Raw genomic sequence first — 21,524 nt, 5'->3', positions numbered from 1 at the left:
TGTTCAATATCTTCATTAATGATCTGGAGGATGGTGTGGACTGCACCCTCAGCAAGTTTGCTGATGACACTAAACTAGAAGGAGTGGCAGATACTCTGGAGGATAGGGATAGGATACAGAGGGACCTAGACAAATGAGAGGATTGGGCCAAAAGAAATCTGATGAGGTTCAACAACGACAAGTGCAGAGTCCTGCACTTAGGATGGAAGAATCCCATGCACTGCTACAGACTAGGGACCAAGTGGCTAGGCAGCAGTTCTGCAGAAAAGGACCTAGGGACTACAGTGGACAAGAAGCTGGATATGAGTCAACAGTGTGCCCGTGTTGCCAAGAAGGTTAATGGCATTTTGGTCTGTATAAGTAGGGGCATTTTCAGCAGATCAAGGGATGTAATCATTCCCCTCTATTCAGCATTGGTGAGGCCTCATCTGGAGTACTGTGTCCAGTTTTGGGCCCCACACTACAAGAAGGATGTGGAAAAATTGGAAAGAGTCGAGCGGAGGGCAACAAAAATGATTAGGGGGTGGAGCACATGACTTATGAGGAGAGGCTGAGGGAACTGGGATTATTTAGTCTGCAGAAGAGAAGAATGAGGGGGGATTTGATAGCTGCTTTCAACTACCTGAAAGGGGGTTCCAAAGAGGATGGATCTAGACTGTTCTCAGTGGTACCTGATGACAGAACAAGGAGTAATGGTCTCAAGTTACAGTGGGGGAGGTTTAGGGTGGATATTAGGAAAAAACTTGTTTACCAGGAGGGTGGTGAAGCACTGGAATGGGTTACCTGGAGGGGTGGGGGTGGAATCTCCTTCCTTAGAGGTTTTTAAGGTCAGGCTTGACAAAGCCCTGGCTGAGATGATTTATTTGGGGATTGGTCCTGCTTTGAGCAGGGGGGTTGACTAGATGACCTCCTGAGGTCCCTTCCAACCTTGATATTCTATGATCTCTTCCTCTAAGTACAATCAGCTCTGTCCACAGCCCCATCTTAAACCCAGTGACTCCTAATCTCTAGCCACACACTGATGTATCATCCCTTTCCTCTACTCACTATCTCCTTTCATTCTGCCACTACATCTTCCTGACCCAAGCCAAAGCCAGTTTTGACACCCCAGGAGGCCAGCTTCCCTTTACTGGTAATCTGCCACATTCATGGAGGGGGTCTCACTTGATCTGGCAGTTTCAGCTGGACCTGCTGCTGTATCCAAACTTTGTACAGTCCCAAGGGGCTTTCCTGTGTCACTGGTGAGACGGAATGACTTGTGTATCTCTGAGACTAGAGGGCAACTCTTGAGCTTGGATTTGCTGAGCTATGTTAGCAAAATTACAAAGGGGTCCTGCTGAGGGTTGAACGTTCCTTGGATTGAATCAGGGATAATATTTGCCCAAATTGATCATATTGGTTGAATCTGGGGCTTGGTTTGAGGCCAGTTCTCATTTTCTTTCTCACTGATACTTTGACCATCCCTCGCAGAGCTGTTTGTGTCAGGAAAACTTAGATGCAGGGTCTCTAAATGCTACCCGATTTCATCTCACCAAAGATGCTCTCATGGTGTCTTCTCATTTCAAATATTCACTGGCAGAATATTTAGCAAGGCAGTATGGTCCTATGCTTAACGCCTGGGACTGGGATTTAGGACACCAGGATTCCTGGCTCTGCTGCTAACCTGCTTTTTGTCATGGGGTGAGTCTATTCACCTCTCTGTGCCTGTATTTCCCTCCCACCATTTGTCTGCCTTGTGTATGTAGATTGGAAGCTCCTTGGAGGGCAAGGACTATTTTTTTTTTTACTTGCAAGTTGAGTCCTTTGGGCCCTACTGTAATACAAATAAAAAGTTTGCAAATAATCAATTTTCCCTGAAAGCGCATCACCCCTCCTCTCCAAACACTGCAAAATAAATATAGCAAAAGATTGGTCTTCCCTATATCCAATGCTTGAAAGCTTAGCACATATGGAAAAACAGTCATATGCACATGTATATCACAGGCCGTCAAAGGCACCTCTTATTAAAAAAAAAAAAAAAGTACCAAACTCCACAGGGGTACCCCGACATTACAGAATCAGTAGTACCAAATGTAATGTTTTAGAGCATTACTGAGGAATACCTGCATGCACATGAGTGGAAACATTAACAGGCACATGTCCTACACATGCAGACCAGGAGCTGAGCCACCAGCAAGTGTGGCTGGATGGTCTCCTAAACTCAATGCTGTGAATGGTCTGTAAATATTGTGATGTGCTACTAAAGGCAGCATTATTAAATTAAAAAAAATAAAGAAAAGAAGGTTGGAAACCGTTCCTTCCTGCTGTGTCCCTTTGTATATCTAGAAATGGAAAAAATCTGCTGTTATGGAGAGGGGTCGACTATAAAAAGCATCTATTACTGAAAGTTACAAGGTTGGGAATACTGAAGTCAAACAAGTCAAGTAACTGGTCTGATGCTGTTCCACTGCGCAGGACACATATTACCTTGCAAGGTCAGGTCCCATGAGTACCTGCAACTTCCATCCTGTATAAGGTAAGCTAAGGGTGCTCAGTATGTCATGGAACTGGGCTTACAGTAAGGATATTTATTTTATATTCTAGTCTATTAGTAAATACCACTTTGCATTTCCATAGTGTTTTTCATGAGAGGATCCCAAAGCCTTTACAAAGAGAGATTAATATATCTTCATTTCGCAGGTGAAGAGACCAAGCACAGGACCAAGTTACGTGGAGATTTATATTGTATGCAACCACACCCTGGCCAAGGGGATTCTGCAGGCTATAAATGAGAGCAGAGATTAAGTGGCAAGGCCAAGGCCACAGAGCAAATCAGTGGCAAATTCAGAAATAGAATCCAAAAGTCCTAACTCCCAATCCTTGGCTCTAGCCACTAAACCACAGCTTTGATTATTAAAGAAAGATGCTATTTCAACTAGACAATTTGTGGCACAAATATATTTTTGCAGTGATAGTTGTAAGACAATAGAGTTCTTTTACCTCAGAAACACTCAGATACTGTAATAATGGTGAGGAATACATAGACAGATGGGTAGATTAGATAGAGGCTTTGGCATAAAAGATGCAGAGAGATTTCAAAACACTTAGCGCTGCAATATTCCGCCAACCAAGAGAGAGATCAAGAGATGCAAATTTCATACCAAGAAGTCTGCATAATGCTGAATGCAAAGGAGGATTGCTTGAGTCATTCACTTCATCCCCATTGTTGAAAGGGTGCAAGCAATTCAAGTGACCGCTTGCTCTGCAGTCATATAGCAGTAGGGTGGCTAGTAAACTGGATAAGCTCAATAATGCCAGGAACACACACACACGCATGCACGCGCCCCCACCCACCATGTACATTTCAAACAAGGAGTGGTAAAAACTCTTAAGCACCAATCAGAGAGATGTCCCTCCAGGCCTATGGGGCACAACCATCATGGGGTGAAAGATGAACAGAACTTTGGAGAGCTCAAGGCTATTCAAGAGATGTTTTTTACTTATAGAGACCAGGTAGGTGAGGGAATCTCTTTTATTGGACTACACCTTCTGTTGGTGACAGAGACAAGCTTTCCAGCGTACACAGAGCTCCAATAAAATATTTTACCCTCCCGCAACTTGTCTCTGCAATATCCAGGGACCAACACGGCTACAACACCACCGCATACATGGTATCTGCTTGTCAGGCAAAAGGCAAAGAGACTGAAACTCTGCCTATCAGGAAGGAAGGAAATAATGGGGAATCAAGGATCCCAGATAGTCAGGGAAGAACCCAGAATATGATGGTGATGAGAGGGCAGAGGGATTGATCAAGAAAGTTACACACTTACATCATCCAGCGGACCTGAAAATTGGACAGTGTATTTTGAATAAATATTTATTTTACAGTGAAAAAAATAGCTTGGAAGAGACAAAGGCCATAATGGGATTTGGAGTACAACAAAAACCACCTCTTCCCCTCGCCAATTATTCTGACATTGAGGGTTTTGTGATTTTCCCCTTCTAGTCAATCTTGACTATAGACTTTGTGTCTATAGGGTCAGGGTCAGTCAGATGGAGCAGTAGTTTACTCGGCGAGAAGTTCTATTATGATCACCCTGAATAAAGGTGGCAGAATCGGAGATTCTGGGAATGGTCTCAAGCTTCTCTCTTGTTTTCTTTTCATCCTGTGGGCTAACCCTCCTTTTTTCCCCACGGCTTTTACACTCTTCACAGATTTTCCTCCCAATGGGCCATTGTAATAATGCCTTCTTTTATGTATGGCTTTGTGGAGCTTGAAATGTATATCAAACACATGCATTAAATGAAACCCACGGAGTTTACAGGATCCTTCACTTGTGTCAAACAATTTAGAAGAATAAACAAGCTTTCTTTCCTTTATGACTGGAGTTTAAATGCTCTATTGATCCGAGAAAAATCAAAGGGGCTTTGGGAAGAGTGTGTGTGTGTGTGTGTGTGTGTGTGTGTGTGTGTGTGTGTGTGTGTGTGTGTGTAAAAGAGAAAGCGAAGAATAGAAGGAGGTTAGAGGTGAGCAGGAATTAATAGAAGAAGAGCCAGGGATTTTTTTTTCCCCTACAGAAAGCTAGGATAAAAATAGAGAAAAAATTCACATTTCATTTACACCAATGTAAGGGAATTACTACAGATTTACACCGGCGTCAGTTCAGAATCAGGCTGAGACATTTATTTTTAGATGTCACACTTCTAAAAACCAAATACTGGTGCAGTCTTCATTCATTGTCCCAAACAAAGCAGTATCAAATCCGTAGCATGCGGGGTCATGGCTGTAAAATACTGCAGTATTTTTTAAATATGTAGACTAGTAGGGTTGGTATTTCCAAGCTAGTATTTAGTAGAAAAGATGGAAATGAAAGACATACAATCCTGCATGGAGCATTGCCTCAGGACTATTTGGGATATAACGAGCAATTTAAGGAAGAAAAGACATTATTCATATTATTGATTTGTATTACAGTGGTGCCTAGAGGCCGTACCAAAGAACAGAACCTATTGTGCCGGGCTTTGTACAAATACATAACAGAGGCTGCCACAAAGAATTTACAATCTCAATAGACAAGAAAAGACAAAGGGGCAGGAGAAAGAAAATAATATCCCCATTTCACAGATTCCCTTATACTAAGTGACTCCCTTATACATAAAGCTCTCCCAGGGCCCTTGTCCCTGCAGATCTCCCTCTCTCAGGCCTACACGGCAAAAGCTGTGCACAAGCGAGCTTGAATCCAGCTAGAGTGGAGGATAACAGCAATGAAGACAGCACAGCTTGGGCTTCAGAGCAGAAGTAACAGCCTAGCACAGACCCTGGGCGTGTATTTGACTCACAAGCCTGCTCAAAATCCTGCGTTGTGCTCTCTTCACTGCTCTCATTACCCGCACTAGCTGGATTCAAGCTAGCTCAGGTACGCTAGCCCCAGCACAACTTTTGCTATGTAGATGTTCTCTAACTGAGCCAGAGACTTGCCTTATGTAGTGTAGTCCTGTCACAAGCTCTGGGTACAAATCCTGTATGGGACTTGAGGGAACCAGCTCACCCTGTGACAAACCTCAGCATTTAGGAGCCTTAATTTACCACCCTTCATATACGCAAAACCCTCCCTCCATTCCACACACCCCCACCCCCACCGTGACCACTGTTCCACCTTTATTTTCAATTACTGTATTTATTAGCGAAGCCACAACAGACTCTTTGTAAACTGCTCTCCTGAATATGGTGGTCTGACCACTTGAGTAGCCAGCAGAACCCATACGTCAGGACCTTTAAATACTCCCTGGGTTCTGGAACGGAAGCCTTCTCAAAATTTGCCAACTTCCCTCCCTTCACCAGTTCTACCTTGCCTCCACCGGGGGAGGAGAGAGACAGAGGGGAAAATATTTTAAAAAACCCCATGGCTTCCCTCCCAAACAAGTATGAGGTTTTGCAACTCCACCCCCCTCCCCCAATGTTGCGGTCTTCTCCCCTCACCCCTCCCTATTTCTGCTATCAAAATGAACTAAATCACAAACGCACTGAAGTGTTTCTAAAATGACAAGCCACTAGTGACTAATACGAAATGAGGAAGTTATCCTAATCTCAGTGCCAGGTACCCACTGCACAAAACAGCCACCAAAATTGGCACCAGTTATTTGAACCCTTCAGCAAAGTGGCCAAAAATACAGTGAACTATGGAGTCAGACCAATTTATCCTCTCACCCCACAGGTGGCTGATTCAGGTCACGGTTTAGCAGCATTGGCAGAGCATCTTGGTGGAAGACTATTCCCACTGCTTGCCAGGCTGCACCTACTATGCAGATAAACAGAAAAAAAATCACTGTAGATTGTTGCCTTACCCAGCCCTTTCTGTTCTTTTCCTTATACCAGGCCCATCACCTTGGTATCAGTGCACCTTCCAGCAATGCAGTAAGCAATGGGACTAGAATGTGTCACATATGGCTCTGTCTTTCTATGGTAATCAAATCAAATAGATATTTAATTAAAAAAAAACGCAGTGACAAATCCATGCAAGCGAAAAACCGCAGACTGTTGAAGAACAAAAGATGTGGCATTATCTGCCCATTTTGGTACTACATTACCTGCCTATCTGCTTTGTATGGGGGGGATATCAAACGTAGCATCTGTGCAGAAGTAGTCACTCAGTTGAAAGTGCACCTGCTAAAAAAACAGCTGGCTGGAAAAGCACCAACATCATACCCCACCCATTGAGTCCAATGAAAGTGTATTCATCTGCTAGCAGATTAAAAAGTATAGGAGGAAATCACACTAGTATGAAACTGTGTGTCAATGTGCTCTGATGCTGCTGTTTGAACACTGGAGCGCTACTTCGTATCTAGGGTGACTAGATGTCCCGATTTTATAGGGACAGTCCCTATAATTGTTGTTTTTTTTAAATATGGGCTCCTATTAGCCCCCACCCCCTGTCCCGATTTTTCACACTTGCTGTCTGGTCGCCCTATTCGTATCCCTTGTGTACCTTCAGATTAACCCATTTGTTGAAACCCTGCTGGAGGCATTTCTCAAATGGCTTACTGCACACTGAGCGTGTGACTTTAAAAGAGCTCCACTGTGTGCTGATTTTGGCATTTCTTTCCCCTTGGATTCTGCTGCAGTTGTGTGTTCACCAAAGAGGGAAGCTGGGAAAACACAGGCACTCCCTTACATATGAAGGTCTATTAACTTGGGATCATGCTCTCTGTTGGCAGCCAGAGGGATAGAGATGGAGAGAGAGAGAGAGTGTGTGAGTGAAAGGGGAAAAAAAAAAAGAAAACAAAACACAAATAACTTTTACTCTTCGGAGCAGGCACGCCTTTTTACTCCAGCTCCCACGTCTGATCATTCACACAATCCTCTCAGCTCCTACCTATTAAAGAGTCAACGTCACACTGCTAATAAAACACAGGCCATCCAACTCTTGAGCTTTCTACCAACACCACACACAGGCAGGAACAAGCCACGAAGAGCCCATTTCTTAGCAATTCTCAGAGTGGAAACGTAGACTGGACTATCTTGGGAGTCCAACAAAAGCAGGGTCAACTGTACATTGCAGTCTATGTATTACACGGATTTTAGGTTATCCAACTGGATCAACGGTCACCCTGGTTTAACCTGCTTAAATTAACTCCTTGGTTTATGCACTAGAGATGCATCCCGATGTAGAAAGGGCTGCATTAGAGATTATTGCTGTCTTTGAAAGCAATCATAAAGCGCTGTTTGAACGTGTGTGTACGAATGTGTTTGTGATGCAGACGTGGGGGTGTGTCTCTGCAACCGCTGTGCGACCTGACTGTATGGTGTTTTGTGAGGTCACCTGTGCTGCATGTGTGTCTGCTGTACGGACTGGCGTAGCGAAGGCATATTCCATGCTCCGAGTCTGCCTCTGGGCAATCGAGGCTGGAGTTTTGCACAGCACATATTAGTGGGTCAAACTGCAATTTTCTCCACAGCTTTGCTTCGCAAAATGCCAGAACCGATATCAATGAATCCAAGCAGGGCAGAAATAACCCCACTGGCAACCAGTGGGAAAATCGGCAGACTCTGGTACCGAGGGCCGCCTACCATCAGAGATGGGGGGCGGGGTGGCCCGGAGTGATGACTAACAAGTAGAGTTGCTCTATAAAATTAGGCATTTATAAAAATAAACTGAATACAGCATCAAAGGGCAACACAAGGAAATTTGGCTTCTTAGCAGCACAGGAGCTCCCTTTAGCCTGAAATAGAGCAGCTCCTTCTCTCTCAGGGCTCACTTGGAGAAGCCGATGGCAACCTGGATTCTACCTGAGATCTAGAGTGAATGAATTCAGTGCACATCCATTCTGCCCTATGGGCCGGCAAATGGAGCAATGATTATTCTAAAATCCGGGGCTGAACCGGTGGGGTGTGGGGGAAGGGAGGGACAGAAGCATTGGTGAGGGAGGGCAGAGGAAGTGATAGGAAGGATACTAAAGAAAATGAGAAGTTTCGTTTCACAGAGGTAATATTGTGTCATTATTTACCACTGACTCCCTCCCCTCCCCGCAACGTATCACTGGTAAAGACAACGATAGACTCTAGGGGCCAAGACTGCCGCTTACACCAGCAGTGAATTTGGCCCCATCTCCACTCCCATTTTAGTGTCTAGACAGACTACTGACTTCCGTGGGGTCACACCAATGGGACTCGCAGGGCAGAATCAGATTCCTAAATCTGTCACATCCAAAACAAGTGAAAACGAGAAAGCCAAGTTTCTGGGCACCCTTGAGTCTAATCTCTCCCTACCCTTGCAGCAGGTCTGGGAGACCGTTAGTGTGTGGAGGATACTCCAAGTGAGTTCCTCCTTGGATCTATTCCAGGTGTTTACACACACAGCCAACCCTGGCTCCTCTTCAACTGGGGGAGGTGGAGTTTACCAAAAAAAAAAAAAAATCAAATCAGCGTTCTCTGGAGTAAAGCTACAAGCTTTATGGTTCTAAACTGGGGCATTTCTTTTCTAGCGGCATGTTACTTCCGTGCATAAAATGGGTCAGGTGTTTTATACAAGCAATAACTTAAACTCCCCTATTCAATTAAAATCTTTTATTTTACCACTAACCACCTTTGGGCATGTGTGTATCTAGATTCCTCATCATGTGGATTACACATTCTTGTAAAACAGTGCTTTCGGTGTTTGATTAAATAAGTGTATATATTTGCTTCGTATTTTCATTGACAATATCTGTGTAAACCTACACGCTGTCTTTCCCCACTTGAAAGGGAAGCAATTTCAGACCTACTGTTGTAAATCAAGATTAGGAATAAGGGAGGAGGGGGAATAATAAATAATGGGGAATGGTGATAATCTAATCTCTTCCTTGCCTGAGATCACTCATCTCTCCTTCCTAGTTGGACTTCAGCTTTTTTCCTTACCATAAGCAGAAGAAAATACAATCTACTCTCAATACACTGACAAACGCACCGCATTCGCCTCCTTAAAAGTGCACACAGCAGCTGGGCACAGGGGAAAATTAAAGCAATTTGCTGCCGAGTCTGCTTTGTTTTTGTTTTTTTTCCTGAGAAGGAAGAGACTTTCTTGAATGACAACAATCCCATAGGTCAAGTATAGTGCAATCAAGAGAAAGGAAATAAAAGCATGGAATGTGGCAGGGAGGCAGGAGGAAAGCAGCCCTAAAGGCTGATCAGTGACTATATCAAGAAGAAGAAAAGCATCCACTGGTCTCTTGTAGGAAATGACTCTAGTTAAAGGGGAAGGGAAAACCCTCCCTGTCTCTTTAAGGCATCCTACGACATGGAAAAATTGTACTTTCAGGGAATCTCCTTGCCAAAAGAACTGTAAAATATGTCATCCTCTCTGCCCCTCCACCATCCCGCGTCTCCTCCCCTGTTTGGTTTGGTTTTGTTTAAAGGGCATTTCCATTTTCTATAGCTTTCTTCAGAGCAAAGATGAATGTTTGAGCGATTATGAGGGTTTGTAAACCTTTTACTTTGTCAAAAGTATCCAGTTTTATGGCAGCTTCACCACACGTTAGCACTAAAGCAGAGGGAGGGAGCGGGAAAGAAAAAGAACACACATTGCTGATGGGCTCATAACTTTTAAATAAGAAAAGTGCAATACTCCTCATTATTGTCCTGATCCGACAGCTTAGCTCAGTAACTGGTCTCTTAGTACTAAACAATTTCACAGGGCAATTTGACCTTACAATCATGTGTGTTACACTTGTGATTTCAAAGGGGAGAAAAAAAAATACTAAAAACATCCTCTAGATGCTGTACCAATCAAGTATTAGCTGAGTGTTGAGGGGTTGGGAACTTTATGAACTAAATGTGACTACTGAGGCTTCACAATAGCCAAAAGTTCCTTTACAGTTCTTTGGAACCACATGCTAACCTACTGTCTAAAAAGGTAACAGCTGAAATAAACTGAAAAGCTAATAAAACCCGAAGAAATCAAATAGGATCCTCACACGTGCATTCCCACACAAACAAATTACGTATGCATGAATTTTTTACACACACACACACACACACACACACTTCCTACAGTTCTATTTTTCCTTATCAAATTAAATTAGAAACGTATAGAATGTGCTCGCCTTCCCATTTGTACATTAATTTAAAAATAAAGAGACTATTTGGAATAATGCCATCACCTCTGGCAAAAGTTTACTTAACTTTCATACACACACACACACACACATATATATATATATATATACACACACACACACTTTCAGATAGTTTGCTGAGTTTCTAGTTCATCAAATGTAGAGATATCTCTAATAAACACACAAACGTGTATACATACATCAATACATGTATATGTATACGGAGACACACACAGACACACATATATATATATATACACATATTTAAATATACATTCACACATTGTACACACATGTGCGTGCCGACACTTGGCTGTTCTGCAGATGTGTGAAACATAAAAGGGATGCTACAGGCACAGGGTGCTACGTACCTGCAATGACAGCTGGTGATCTCTGTCCTCCTTCAGCTCTCAGCCACACTTGCAAAGTGAAGGCATCTCTGGGCAGCTCAATATCTGCTTTCAGCCGCAGCTGATCACCTTGTCCACTGAAATAGAGTGCCCTGCTTGGGGTAAGGGAATCCTCTTCGCCCTTTACCTCCCGCTGTTGCCTCCTGCGGGGGACAGGCAGAGGCTCCAGACTAGCAGTGGAACGCCTGCCTTGGGCTAACCTGGTGGCACAGGTGCCCAGGGCGGTGTAGTGGATCTGGCGGGTGTGCCTGGTGTCCCTTTTTGCCCTGCGGGAGCGCTCGTCCATCCCACATTCGGGTCCACTGGCTACGGCTGTACAAAGAAGCGCAAGAGGCAGCAGCAAACTCCAGAGCTGCATTTCCAATCTCCCCCCCCCCTTCTCCCCTGCAAATCCTCCCGATCTGCCAGCTTTGGGCTCCTCCTTGCCTTGACTTTCTTCTCCTGTTCACCCTTCTTGGGTATTTGCTCTTTTTATAACCCTTCTCAGTTGCTTTTTCTTTTCTTTTTTTCTTCCTTTCTTTCTTTCCTGCTTATAGATTTTTTCCCTTTTAAAATAAAATAAAACAAAAACTCCTCTTGGGTTAAAATGTTTTTCTCTGTTCTTCCTACTCCATCTGTCTTCTTCTTCTTCTTCTCTGTTCCTCCACAGCTGGAATTCCTCTCTCTCTTCTTTTCTCTGCTGGATTTTCTTCCCTTTATTTTTTTCTTCTTAAAAAAAAAAAAAAGCTTTCTCCAAGACACAGACCCACTGATTTCCCTCCCCCCCCCCCGAAAGATGCTCTAATCTATTTATTTTTTTGGCTCCTTTAGAACGTAAGCCACAACCCCCTCCTTCCCCCCCAACCTCTTCCCCCCTCCCTTCTTCTCCACAAAATGAAAGAAAAGAGAAAAAGCCCCTCAGAAGATGAGTAAACAAGAATATGCTAATCTACTCTGGGGTGCTCCACCTTCCCAATTGAATGATTCCCATTAAAACTGCAGGGATCATGACTAATCAATCAGCTTGAAGGGGCAGATAGCTCCAGAGTCTGAAACACTTTTGCTGATTTCTTCACTCCCCCCTTTCCTTCCCTTCTGTTCTTTTCCTTCCCCTCTTTCCTCTTTTATTTATTTTTTTAAAGAGGGCAATTAATGTGAAGGTACCAATGTGATAAAAATCCTGCCCCCCTTTCTGCAATCTCCCCAGCTTTCCTCCTCAGTCCAGTCCAAAACACACATTCCTATTTTTTCCAGGGCCGCCCAGAGGATTCCAGGGGCCCGGGGTCTTCGGCGGTGGGGGGCCCTTCCGTTCCGGGACCCGCCGCCGAATTACCGCCGACGCGGGACCCGCCGCCGACGTGCAGCCCGGTCTTCCGCGGTAATTCGGCGGCTGGGGGCTCCCCGCCGCGGGTCTTCGGGGCACTTCGGCGGCGGGTCCCGGAACGGAAGGGCCCCCCGCCGCCGAATTACCGCTGAAGACCGGGCTGCACGTCGGCGGCGGGTCCCGCTTCGGCAGTAATTTGCCAGTGGGGGGGTCCGTCCGCCCCGGAGGGGAAGGACCCCCCGCAGGCGAAGACCGGGAGCGAAGAAGCTCCTGCGCCCTCTTGCCCCGCCCCTCTGGGAAGCCCTGACCCTATCCACCCCCCCCGAACACCCACAATCCAAACCCCCCCATTCCCTGCCCCCTCCCCCAACCTCTGCCCTGACTGTCCCCAGGGCTCCCTGCCCTTTAGCCAACCCCCCCGGCCCCAGCCTCTTACCCCCGGCTCCCTCCTCACGCGCAGCCTCAGCGCCTCGCCGAAACAGCCGCGTCGTGCCTCCGGCGGCGCCTGAGCTCCGCCCCGCTCAGAGCCGCGTGGTGAGGGGGCGGGGCTGTGAGCTCCGGGCCCAGGAGCTCAGCCCGGACCTCCCAGCCCCGCCCCCTCACTACGCGGCTCTGAGCGGGGCGGGGCTCAGTGAGGTATCCCAACTCTCCAGCCAGGTCACTCAACTTCAGTCCCCTTCCAGGGTAAGGAAGTCCAACTAACAGCTGGCCCTCTCCCAGGGTCTTCAGCCCATCTTTAAATTCCAGTCCTTTGCTTGGGCTCCAAAACAAAACTTGTCCCTTTCTCAGGGCTTTGGCCACTTTGCCAGTCGGGGCACCCAGGCCCACCCACTACTCTGGGTCCCAACCCAGGGACCTTACAAATAACAGCCACATGCTGCTTCCTTTAATAGCTGCTATTGCACCATTCCCTGGCATGCTTCCCATTCTGTTCCATCACCATTATTCATTAGCTTAGGATTATGGTCCTTGGGTTCCCTGCATCTGTTCCCCATTTGCACAGGGTCTGCCTAGGCCTTCCTGCCTGGACAACCCCTCTGGTCCCAGCCAGAAACTCACCTGCTCAGGACCTGCAGATCCTTTTAACTGAGCCAGCTGTGATCTGATTGGCTGCTTCCCTGCAGCCTTTCTAGGCAGGCCTGGAAGACCCACCTTCACTCCTGGGGCAGAGTGTGGTAAGACGACCAGGTGGTACCTCCGTGGCAGGGAGCTTTCACTCCAATGATCCGGTGTGTATTTCCTGCAGATAAAGTAAGGTTGGAGACAGAAAGATTCTGAAACCAAAGATGAAGGATAAGGTTAGTAATGTGCATATGCAACTGAAGGATCAAGGGTGTTGCCGGCCCAAAAGGCCTGAGGCAGCAAACAGTGGTTCGTTGCCCGGTGTGCGTCGCACTAATTATCACACCAGGGTGGAGAATGCAGAAAAAGTTTATTTGAGCTCAAGTAAGGTGCCAGGGAGATATTACAAACCTCAAATCCTGCACACAGATACAAGCTGTGTGTCTCTTTTTATACATGATTTCAACAAGGCATCCTCATTACCCCCCACTAGTCTCCTCCCCCCTTCTATATAGTACATACAGTGAATAGTTAACAATTAAATCATCCTTGACAGCAAACAATTCATCTCGTAACTTTTCAAGGCTGTTACCTTGGTTTACTTCTGGATTTATTACCTTGTCTCCCCTCTTTCTAAACTAAACACAAGTAGTAAAAAGGGGCCCTATCTTCTGGTGTCTTACACTGATAAGAAGCTGTTACACATTCCATTCTCAATACTAGCCTGGGAGTTCAATCAGAGTTTAACATAAAGGGACTCTTAGACCAGCATAAAATAACTTTGGTCCAATTCAGGCCTAGTACAGAAAGACTTCATTAACACTGTGGTTTTCTACCCTCCTGAATTATCTAGGGATATGCCTAATGGCACCAACAAGGGGAACAATCAAGAATAACTGGAATTCATCTTAAATTAAGGAGGTTATGATTTAGTGGACCCAGTGGAAATTTGGTGAGATGGTTCTTACAACTGGAATGTCAATGCAGATGGATAAAATCTGTAAATAAGAGAGAGGCAGGGAAGAAGAAGAGGTACTATCTATTTGTCAGAAGTATTTCCAAATCTAGGGAGCAAGGTGGTGGTGGAGAAATTACTGGGTGGAGTGCTCTGTGAAGGCTCAGTGTTTATTTTAGTTGCTAGCTTATCGGTCCCTAGTAATAACCACCACACTTCCATTATTTACAAGGTATAAGGTCAGGAGAGGTACAGAGCTGCACCAAGCCAGCGTGCAGTGGGAACACACCCACTGATACACCCCTTCAATGGGGTACAGAGTTCCCCCCCAGATACACGGGGCTTGCTCCAGAGGATGGGCAGAGGGGTGGTGGGCTCATGGCTCTTCCTGCCATCTTTGGGACTACGGGCACCCCCTGGAAGCAGGCAGTAAGACCAGTTCCTGCCTCTCCAATCCCAGGGTCTGCAACTGTGAAAAGCCAAGATGGGCTTTATATGCACCCTCTCCCCCCCAATACCAAGTACCTGCGCAAGGACCAGTCACAATGGGCATGTCTATACTGAAGCTGGGAGTTATAAATTCCTAGCTCCAGTAGGCATATGCATGCTAGCTCTGCTCGAGCTAGCATGCTACAAATAGCTGTGTCTCTGGGATGGCGTGGGCGGCAGCTCATGCTATCTGCCCGAGGACAACCCCATCTGACCCCTTAGTATGTACTGCCTCACCAAGGCAAGACTGGTGGAAACAGAACCAATCTTCCCCCAAGGGCAAATTCTTCTGGATTTTGTGCAGGGTTGGGGGAGTGTACACACACACACACACACACGAGAACAGGGCTACACTGATCAAGGGATCTGACTATCGGATCTGCTCAGGTCCATCTCCTGGTGGTCCTGGAACTAGTCAGAATGAAAGAACCTTTATAGCTTCACATGTGTGGATCACAAGTCTAAAGACACAGCGCTACCCCTCGGATAAGTGCAAAAAGTTAATCTACCATATATTTCACTAAGGACAAAAAAAATACTACTATTTCTTAGACTTCAGTATATAATTGGCCAAATATTTCACTGGAAGCCTTGCAAGAGAAGATTTTTTTTAAAAATTCTATTTCTTTCACTATCCGTTTGTTTACAGGATTCAGTCATTCTCATCAAGCCAAACCTGGCATGACTGACTCTGATCCCATGTTCAACAAAATTGCTGTTATGTTTATATATCCAGGGGGACTTTTCAGAAGGGGCAGGAAAAACACCTCCAGTACATTAATTCCAAAGGACTCAACAATTAATGAACTAAACTTATTCCACGTGCCAGAGGCCCAATCCTGGTTGATGAAACCTGAGCTAATGAATTAAAAGCCCAGAAACTACTTTGGCTGTATAAGCCTGCTTTTCATTTCAGCTAAACCTTTCAATAATAATCCGGCAGGATTTTTTTTCCACAATGCTTACACTTTCTGAGATATGTAACTCCTCTTGGACACAAGCTCCTTTGTTATTTTATTTCTTGGAAATATTTAGCTATGTCCCAATAACTTACTTGTTAAAAGTATATTTGCTTTTCCTGTCCTGAAGGTTGTAGTTGAGTTTTCCCCTCTGTGAAAAGGCCCTGGCTTTTTACTGCATTTTTACTGCCAGGAGAAAACAAGGCTAAGGGGAATGTTTGCCATATGTTGACCTAACGCTTATGTCATGGAGGGGGGTGGAGGGGTTGCCCCTCTGACATCATGACAGGAGTGTCTGTATTTTACAGCTAGAGATGGGTAAATTGATCACAAGAAAATAAGAATTATTCTGAACTCTCATCAGAAACTCCGAAGGAACCAAAACACCAGGTTTATTACAGAAGTTCAAAAAAGGTCAATTAACGTTCTAAAAAAACATATTTAGAGGCCGGGAGGGGGGAGCGGACATATACAAGAATAGCCCCCTATAGCATGGAAAGGAGAAGATTCTACTGCGGGGCTTCTCCATAAAAATGGAATTAACCTGGGAAGAGCTTAGATATTATGGTGATGGGTGCTATAGAAAACTTGCGGGGAGGGGGTTCCTCTTTCTCTAATTTATTCACAAACCTGGACCTTGAGTTGGATTCACTACTTTTAGTGGTCTCTTTCACTGTTCGTATATGTATTTTCGACAGCTGTGATGTTAGTTGTGAAAATATTTGCAAACCCCAAACATGTCGTGAATTTTAGCCTAAATGATTAAACTTCTGAAAATCTGTACTGGAATTCAGTGATTTCTTATTTGCTATTCTCCTGTCTGAAAAGTTCCAGTAACTTAGTTCAGGAGCAAGACACAATATCAATGAGATTTAGGTGACCGACCACACAAAACAAAAAGTGAATGACTAGTCAAAGTGAACAGCTCATAAACCACTCATAGTCTCAAAATTATTCACTCTTGGGATTGGTAAAGGGTGTGTTTTACTTCACTACAATAAAAGGTGTGGTTTTACATCAGCAACATAAATCATACTGATCAGTATTGTCTGTTTCCTTGGACCCCCCAGTTGGTCTGTCTGTATCCATCCATCGTCTCTTCTCTTATACTTAGATTGTAAACTCTTTGGGGTAGGGACTGTCTTTTTGTTTTGTGTTTTACAGTGCCTAGCATGTAGCCCAAGACTGGGGCTCTTACATGCGACAATAATGTAAATAATAATAATTAATAATAATTAATAAAGTCCTAGTGGAGACAAGGCACTGTAGTTTTTACATCCATGTAGCTGGCTGAGTATAGAGTTAATCTGAACTAGCTACATCAAGGTAAAACCTAACCTCTGCCTTCTCTCTACTAGGATTTTACTTTGAGATGACTTTTTTTTTTTAAACATTGAGATAGCTTTTTCTTTTTTGCAGTGAAGACAAAGCCAACTAGGAATTCAGAATACATTCACAGCTAATTGAACTGGTTTGCAAGTGATGCCAAACCCTCTCCCCAAAATCTAAGCCTTCATTACATTTTTTTTTGGTCTGATGAATACTTTTGGACCACTTTTAATGGAATTTTCATTTCCAGGCACCTCTAACTTTTTTCGACTCAGCTTTTCAAGCTCCTCTTCAGGTCTGTATCCCTATGTTTCAACGGCGGAGAGGAGGGCTGGGGCCAACAATGGCCAAAGGAGAATCAAAACAAACCAAAGGCTACAAGTTGAATCCGAGAAGGTCTTGGAAGCAGCTGATGGGGAAAGGGAGGGCAAAATGGGGAGAAACAGAGATGTGGATGATTAAAAAAAAAGGGGGCAGTTCATTTGCAAAATCCAGGTCCAGAGGCAGCATGTTTGAGTTGTAGGGCACCGGATAGAGAATCAGGAGATGAGGGCTCTATTCCTGCTCTCCTGACCTGCTGGGTGACTTTGGGCAAGTCACTTCACCTCTCTGTGCCTCTATTTGTCCTCTTACCCTTTCTCTTCCTTATCTATTTAGATTTTAATATCGTCAGGACAGGTACTATCCCTTGCTTCAGTGGTTCTCAAACTTTTGTACTGGTGACCCCTTTCACATAGCAAGCCTCTGAGTGCAACCACCCCTTATACATTAGTCACTTTTTTATATATATTTAACACAATTATAAATGCTGGAGGCAAAGCGGGGTTTGCGGTGGAGGCTGACAGCTCATGACCCCCCATGTAATAACCTTGCGACCCCCTGAGGGGTCCCAACGCCCAGTTTGAGAACCCCTGCCTTACTTTGTGTTTGTACAGCACCTAGCGCAATGGGACCCTGATCTCCATCTGGCCCTCTAGGTGCTACTGGAATAGCTATAATAATAATGAATAAATATCTTTCTTTGGATTTCAAATGCCAACCACCCTGACAAGTTTGAGATCAGGGAGAAGGGTTTACGCAGGGTCTCTCTCTCTCTCTAAAATGAAAGTCTTAAGCGAAGTATTAGAACCATGTTAAAAGTTCTAATACTTCACGTAAGACTTTTGTTTTAGAGAGAGAGGGAATGGAAGGGGAGCAGGAATGTATATTCTAAGGAATTCCTCTGACACAGAACGAGAAAGCAAAAGATAAAACCGCAGGCGAGGGAGCACAAGCTGACACGCTGCCCGTGCTGGCGGAGGTGGCAGGCAGGAAGATGTTAAAAGGGCTGTGTGACCGTTGTAGACTAAGAGGCTTTGGAAACACTGAAGAAACACCTTGCTTCATGATATTTTTCCCCCAACCTCTTTTTCCAGGCCTGCAGTAAGAAAACATTGCATCTAATAATATTTATCAGCCGACAAAGTTTACAAATAAACCAACAAGCGCTCCTGTTATGAACTGTTCCTATCGGCTTTCCATGGAGAAACGGTAGTTATTGTTGGCAAACCTTAGGTTTAAGCCCCTTGTGTCAGGGAGTCTATGGAGGGAGGGCTATGGAGCAGTGTAAAAGTATAAGCCTTGGCAGGCTCGAAGTAGGCAATCGTTCACTTGAGACACACATACAGAGAGAGAGGTTTATTTCACACACTGCTGTTGGCTATTTCGACTATTTTTTCCCCAGACTGCCCCACTGTCAGCTCCATAAAGTAATCCATAACTATGTTGTACTTCAGAAATTGGACAGCGTGGTCCAGAGCAAAAAACCAGTTTTAAATTCCTTGGAAAAATGGGTTATAGATTCTATATTTAAATAAAGGTTAGAACAATAAAGCGGCCGGATTTTTCCACAGTGACTCTCACCTTCTCAGACAGCAAATGCTGAGTAACTCCTCATCTCTCCTCACCCTCTGTCCCCCACCCCGCTTCCCACACCTCAGCAAAAGGCCTCCGTGTTCTCTCTTGTTTACTGAACGTCTGGAGTGATGTCAAAGAAGCCACAAGGCCGCTCTTTTAGAGAGACCATTTCACTTGTCGTGGAGGAAAAAAACGGGGACAGACACGGCAACAGTCACCCAAAATGGTCAGCGTGGGCTGGATTACGGGGTCTGGCAGAAGTTCCACTGAATTTAGGCCAGCCGGGGGCTATGGAGTTGCTGGCAGCCAGAAGCAACACAGTGTGTGGTGCGTAGTGGTGGGTGGTGGGGGGGATACTGAAATTTTTAGGCAGCTGGAGTCACCGCAAGGGTTCCCAAATCTCTAGTTTCATTAGAGGCGTATGTGCTTTTTGAATAAAACTGGTCATTTGAAAATGTGGTCATGCCACTAGGTCTTTGCTTCTTTTTCCCTCCCAGTGTGATAGGTGTGATATAAATAACAAACCTGTTACATAGCTGTGCAAACCTGTCGAATAACCCAACTATGCACCATCCAAAAGACTGGAGCCCTGTCAATATGCTGAGTGAAACGAAGGAAACAGTGGCTGTATAACCTACTGAGAGGGTAAAACCGAGAGATACCAGTGATGACTGACAGGTGGCATGCCAGCATGCTCTCCTGACAGTGGCTGATTGGCAAAGTGATGGATCTTTGCCCATTTAGTGTTGTTTTTTTCTGAGGTACACTGAGATTGGACCAACTGGACACTGACCAATTAAAACTGTTCATGATCCAAACCTGTCTTTTTTCCCCACATGCATACAAATTCCATACACTTTGGAATAAGCAACATATATTACAATCAATTTCATGCTCCAAGTATGGTGACATCCTTGTTGGGATCTTCCAGCTTTAAGCCTTGCATGGAACTTAACAACTGTCCAGTGATTTGGCTTGTCAGATCACTGGCATCCAGTCACTTGCACGCATCAACCTCCTGACCTCCAAATGACAATCCACACCCCTCCCAAGGAACGACATTTTTGTTTTTGGTTTTGGTTTTTTGGCCTGACAAGGCAAAACTGTCTACTTACTGTTCTACATACAGCTGCAGCAGCTGGAAGCATCTGACATTGGACATATGGAATTTAATTTCCCAATATTTACATAGATTGAAACAATTCTGATTCCAGACTTCAGAAGGCCTATTCCACCAGACCTCAAGGCAAAAGCTTTTAGTTCAGTTCATTTTCCTCCTCTTCTCTTCTTTCGGCAAATGAGCTGGGAATTACAGTTTAAAGTCTGCACGGGCTTTACGATGTTGAAAGACTCTCCGGTCCTTGATCTAAAAGGCTTACTGCGTAAATGCTGCATTTCACTTCTGGGAAATCCAAAAGGACTTTTAAGAGCCCTAACCATTTAAAAAATCTCTCTTTCCAATGACCTTGACTAGATTTGAAACAGGCCATCTGAGAGTTCTGCACATGTCGGCTGTGTATAAAAAGTCTCTTTGTAAAAATAGAATAGTTAAAAAAAACATCGCTCATACAGAGGAGAATGAAGACAGGCATGTCTAATGCTGACTGTGGGCCATCATTGCTAGACTACTTGGTAGTGTAGATTTAAACCAGGCCACTCTTTGTCCTGAACCTAAATAAAGTGGGATATCATAAGACACCAAGTCAATGGAGCTGAAGTTATGCGCTCTGCAGCATGATCGCCCTAAATTTCCCAATCAGTGGCTATCCATGGAAAAGACACCTCTCATTATTAAGAAACACAGGGCTCAAGAGATGGTGTAGACCTTGAACTCCATTATTTACAAAGAATTCCCAATGATGACTGGAGTTCATACTAATACTGCAAAATCCCATTTGGTAGCAACAATTTCACAAAGAGGGAAAAGTCTGCAGGAATATGGGTTGAAAATCAATGATGTTCAGGAGCAGGGGCGGCTCTAGGCACCAGCAAAACAAGCTGGTGCCTAGGGCGGCAAAATGTAGGGGGCGTCCCCTGCCGCCGGGGAGGGCGGTAGGCTGGGCCGGCGGACCTGCCGCAGTCATGACTGCGGAGGGGGCGCTCGTCCCGCGGCTCGGCTGGACCTCCCGCAGACATGACTGCGGCAGGTCCACCGGAGCCCGGGACAAGCGGACCTGCCGCAGGCATGACTGCGGCAGGTCCCCTCTTCCCGCGGCTCCGGTTGAGCTCCCGCAGGCATGACTGCGGCAGGTCAACCGGAGCCGCGGGACCACGGCACCCGCCGCAGTCATGCCTGCGGCAGGTCCGCTCGTCCTGGGCTCCGGTTGACCTGCCGCAGTCATGCCTGCGGGAGCTCAACCGGAGCCGCGGGAAGAGGGGACCCGCCGCAGGACCGGGGAAGGGCGGCGCAGCGCGCTGCTTGGGGCAGCCTACTTTCTAGAGCCGCCCCTGTTCAGGAGAGCTTAATATTATAAAGTTTTCTGCAAAAGACTCATTGACTGAAGATGGGGGCACGTGCTTGTCTTTGTTATGTCTACGGAGGCCGCTCCTCA

General features: G+C 45.3%; 1 protein-coding gene across 1 annotated transcript in view; it reads right to left on the bottom strand.

The window, feature by feature from the left end:
• The window catches only part of LOC123361231 (pappalysin-1-like), a 248,369-nt gene extending 237,032 nt beyond the window's left edge, over positions 1-11,337 (bottom strand). Inside the window, 1 exon segment of the mRNA XM_045001347.1 lies at positions 10,941-11,337. Within this exon segment, the coding sequence (XP_044857282.1) occupies positions 10,941-11,337 (397 nt within the window).
• Between the last annotated feature and the right edge of the window lie 10,187 nt (positions 11,338-21,524).

The sequence above is a fragment of the Mauremys mutica genome, unplaced genomic scaffold, assembly GCF_020497125.1.
Source record: "Mauremys mutica isolate MM-2020 ecotype Southern unplaced genomic scaffold, ASM2049712v1 Super-Scaffold_100418, whole genome shotgun sequence".
NCBI classification, from domain to species: domain Eukaryota; kingdom Metazoa; phylum Chordata; order Testudines; family Geoemydidae; genus Mauremys; species Mauremys mutica.
Note: the sequence above shows the minus strand (reverse complement) of the source record. Positions and strands in the feature narration are given on the sequence as shown.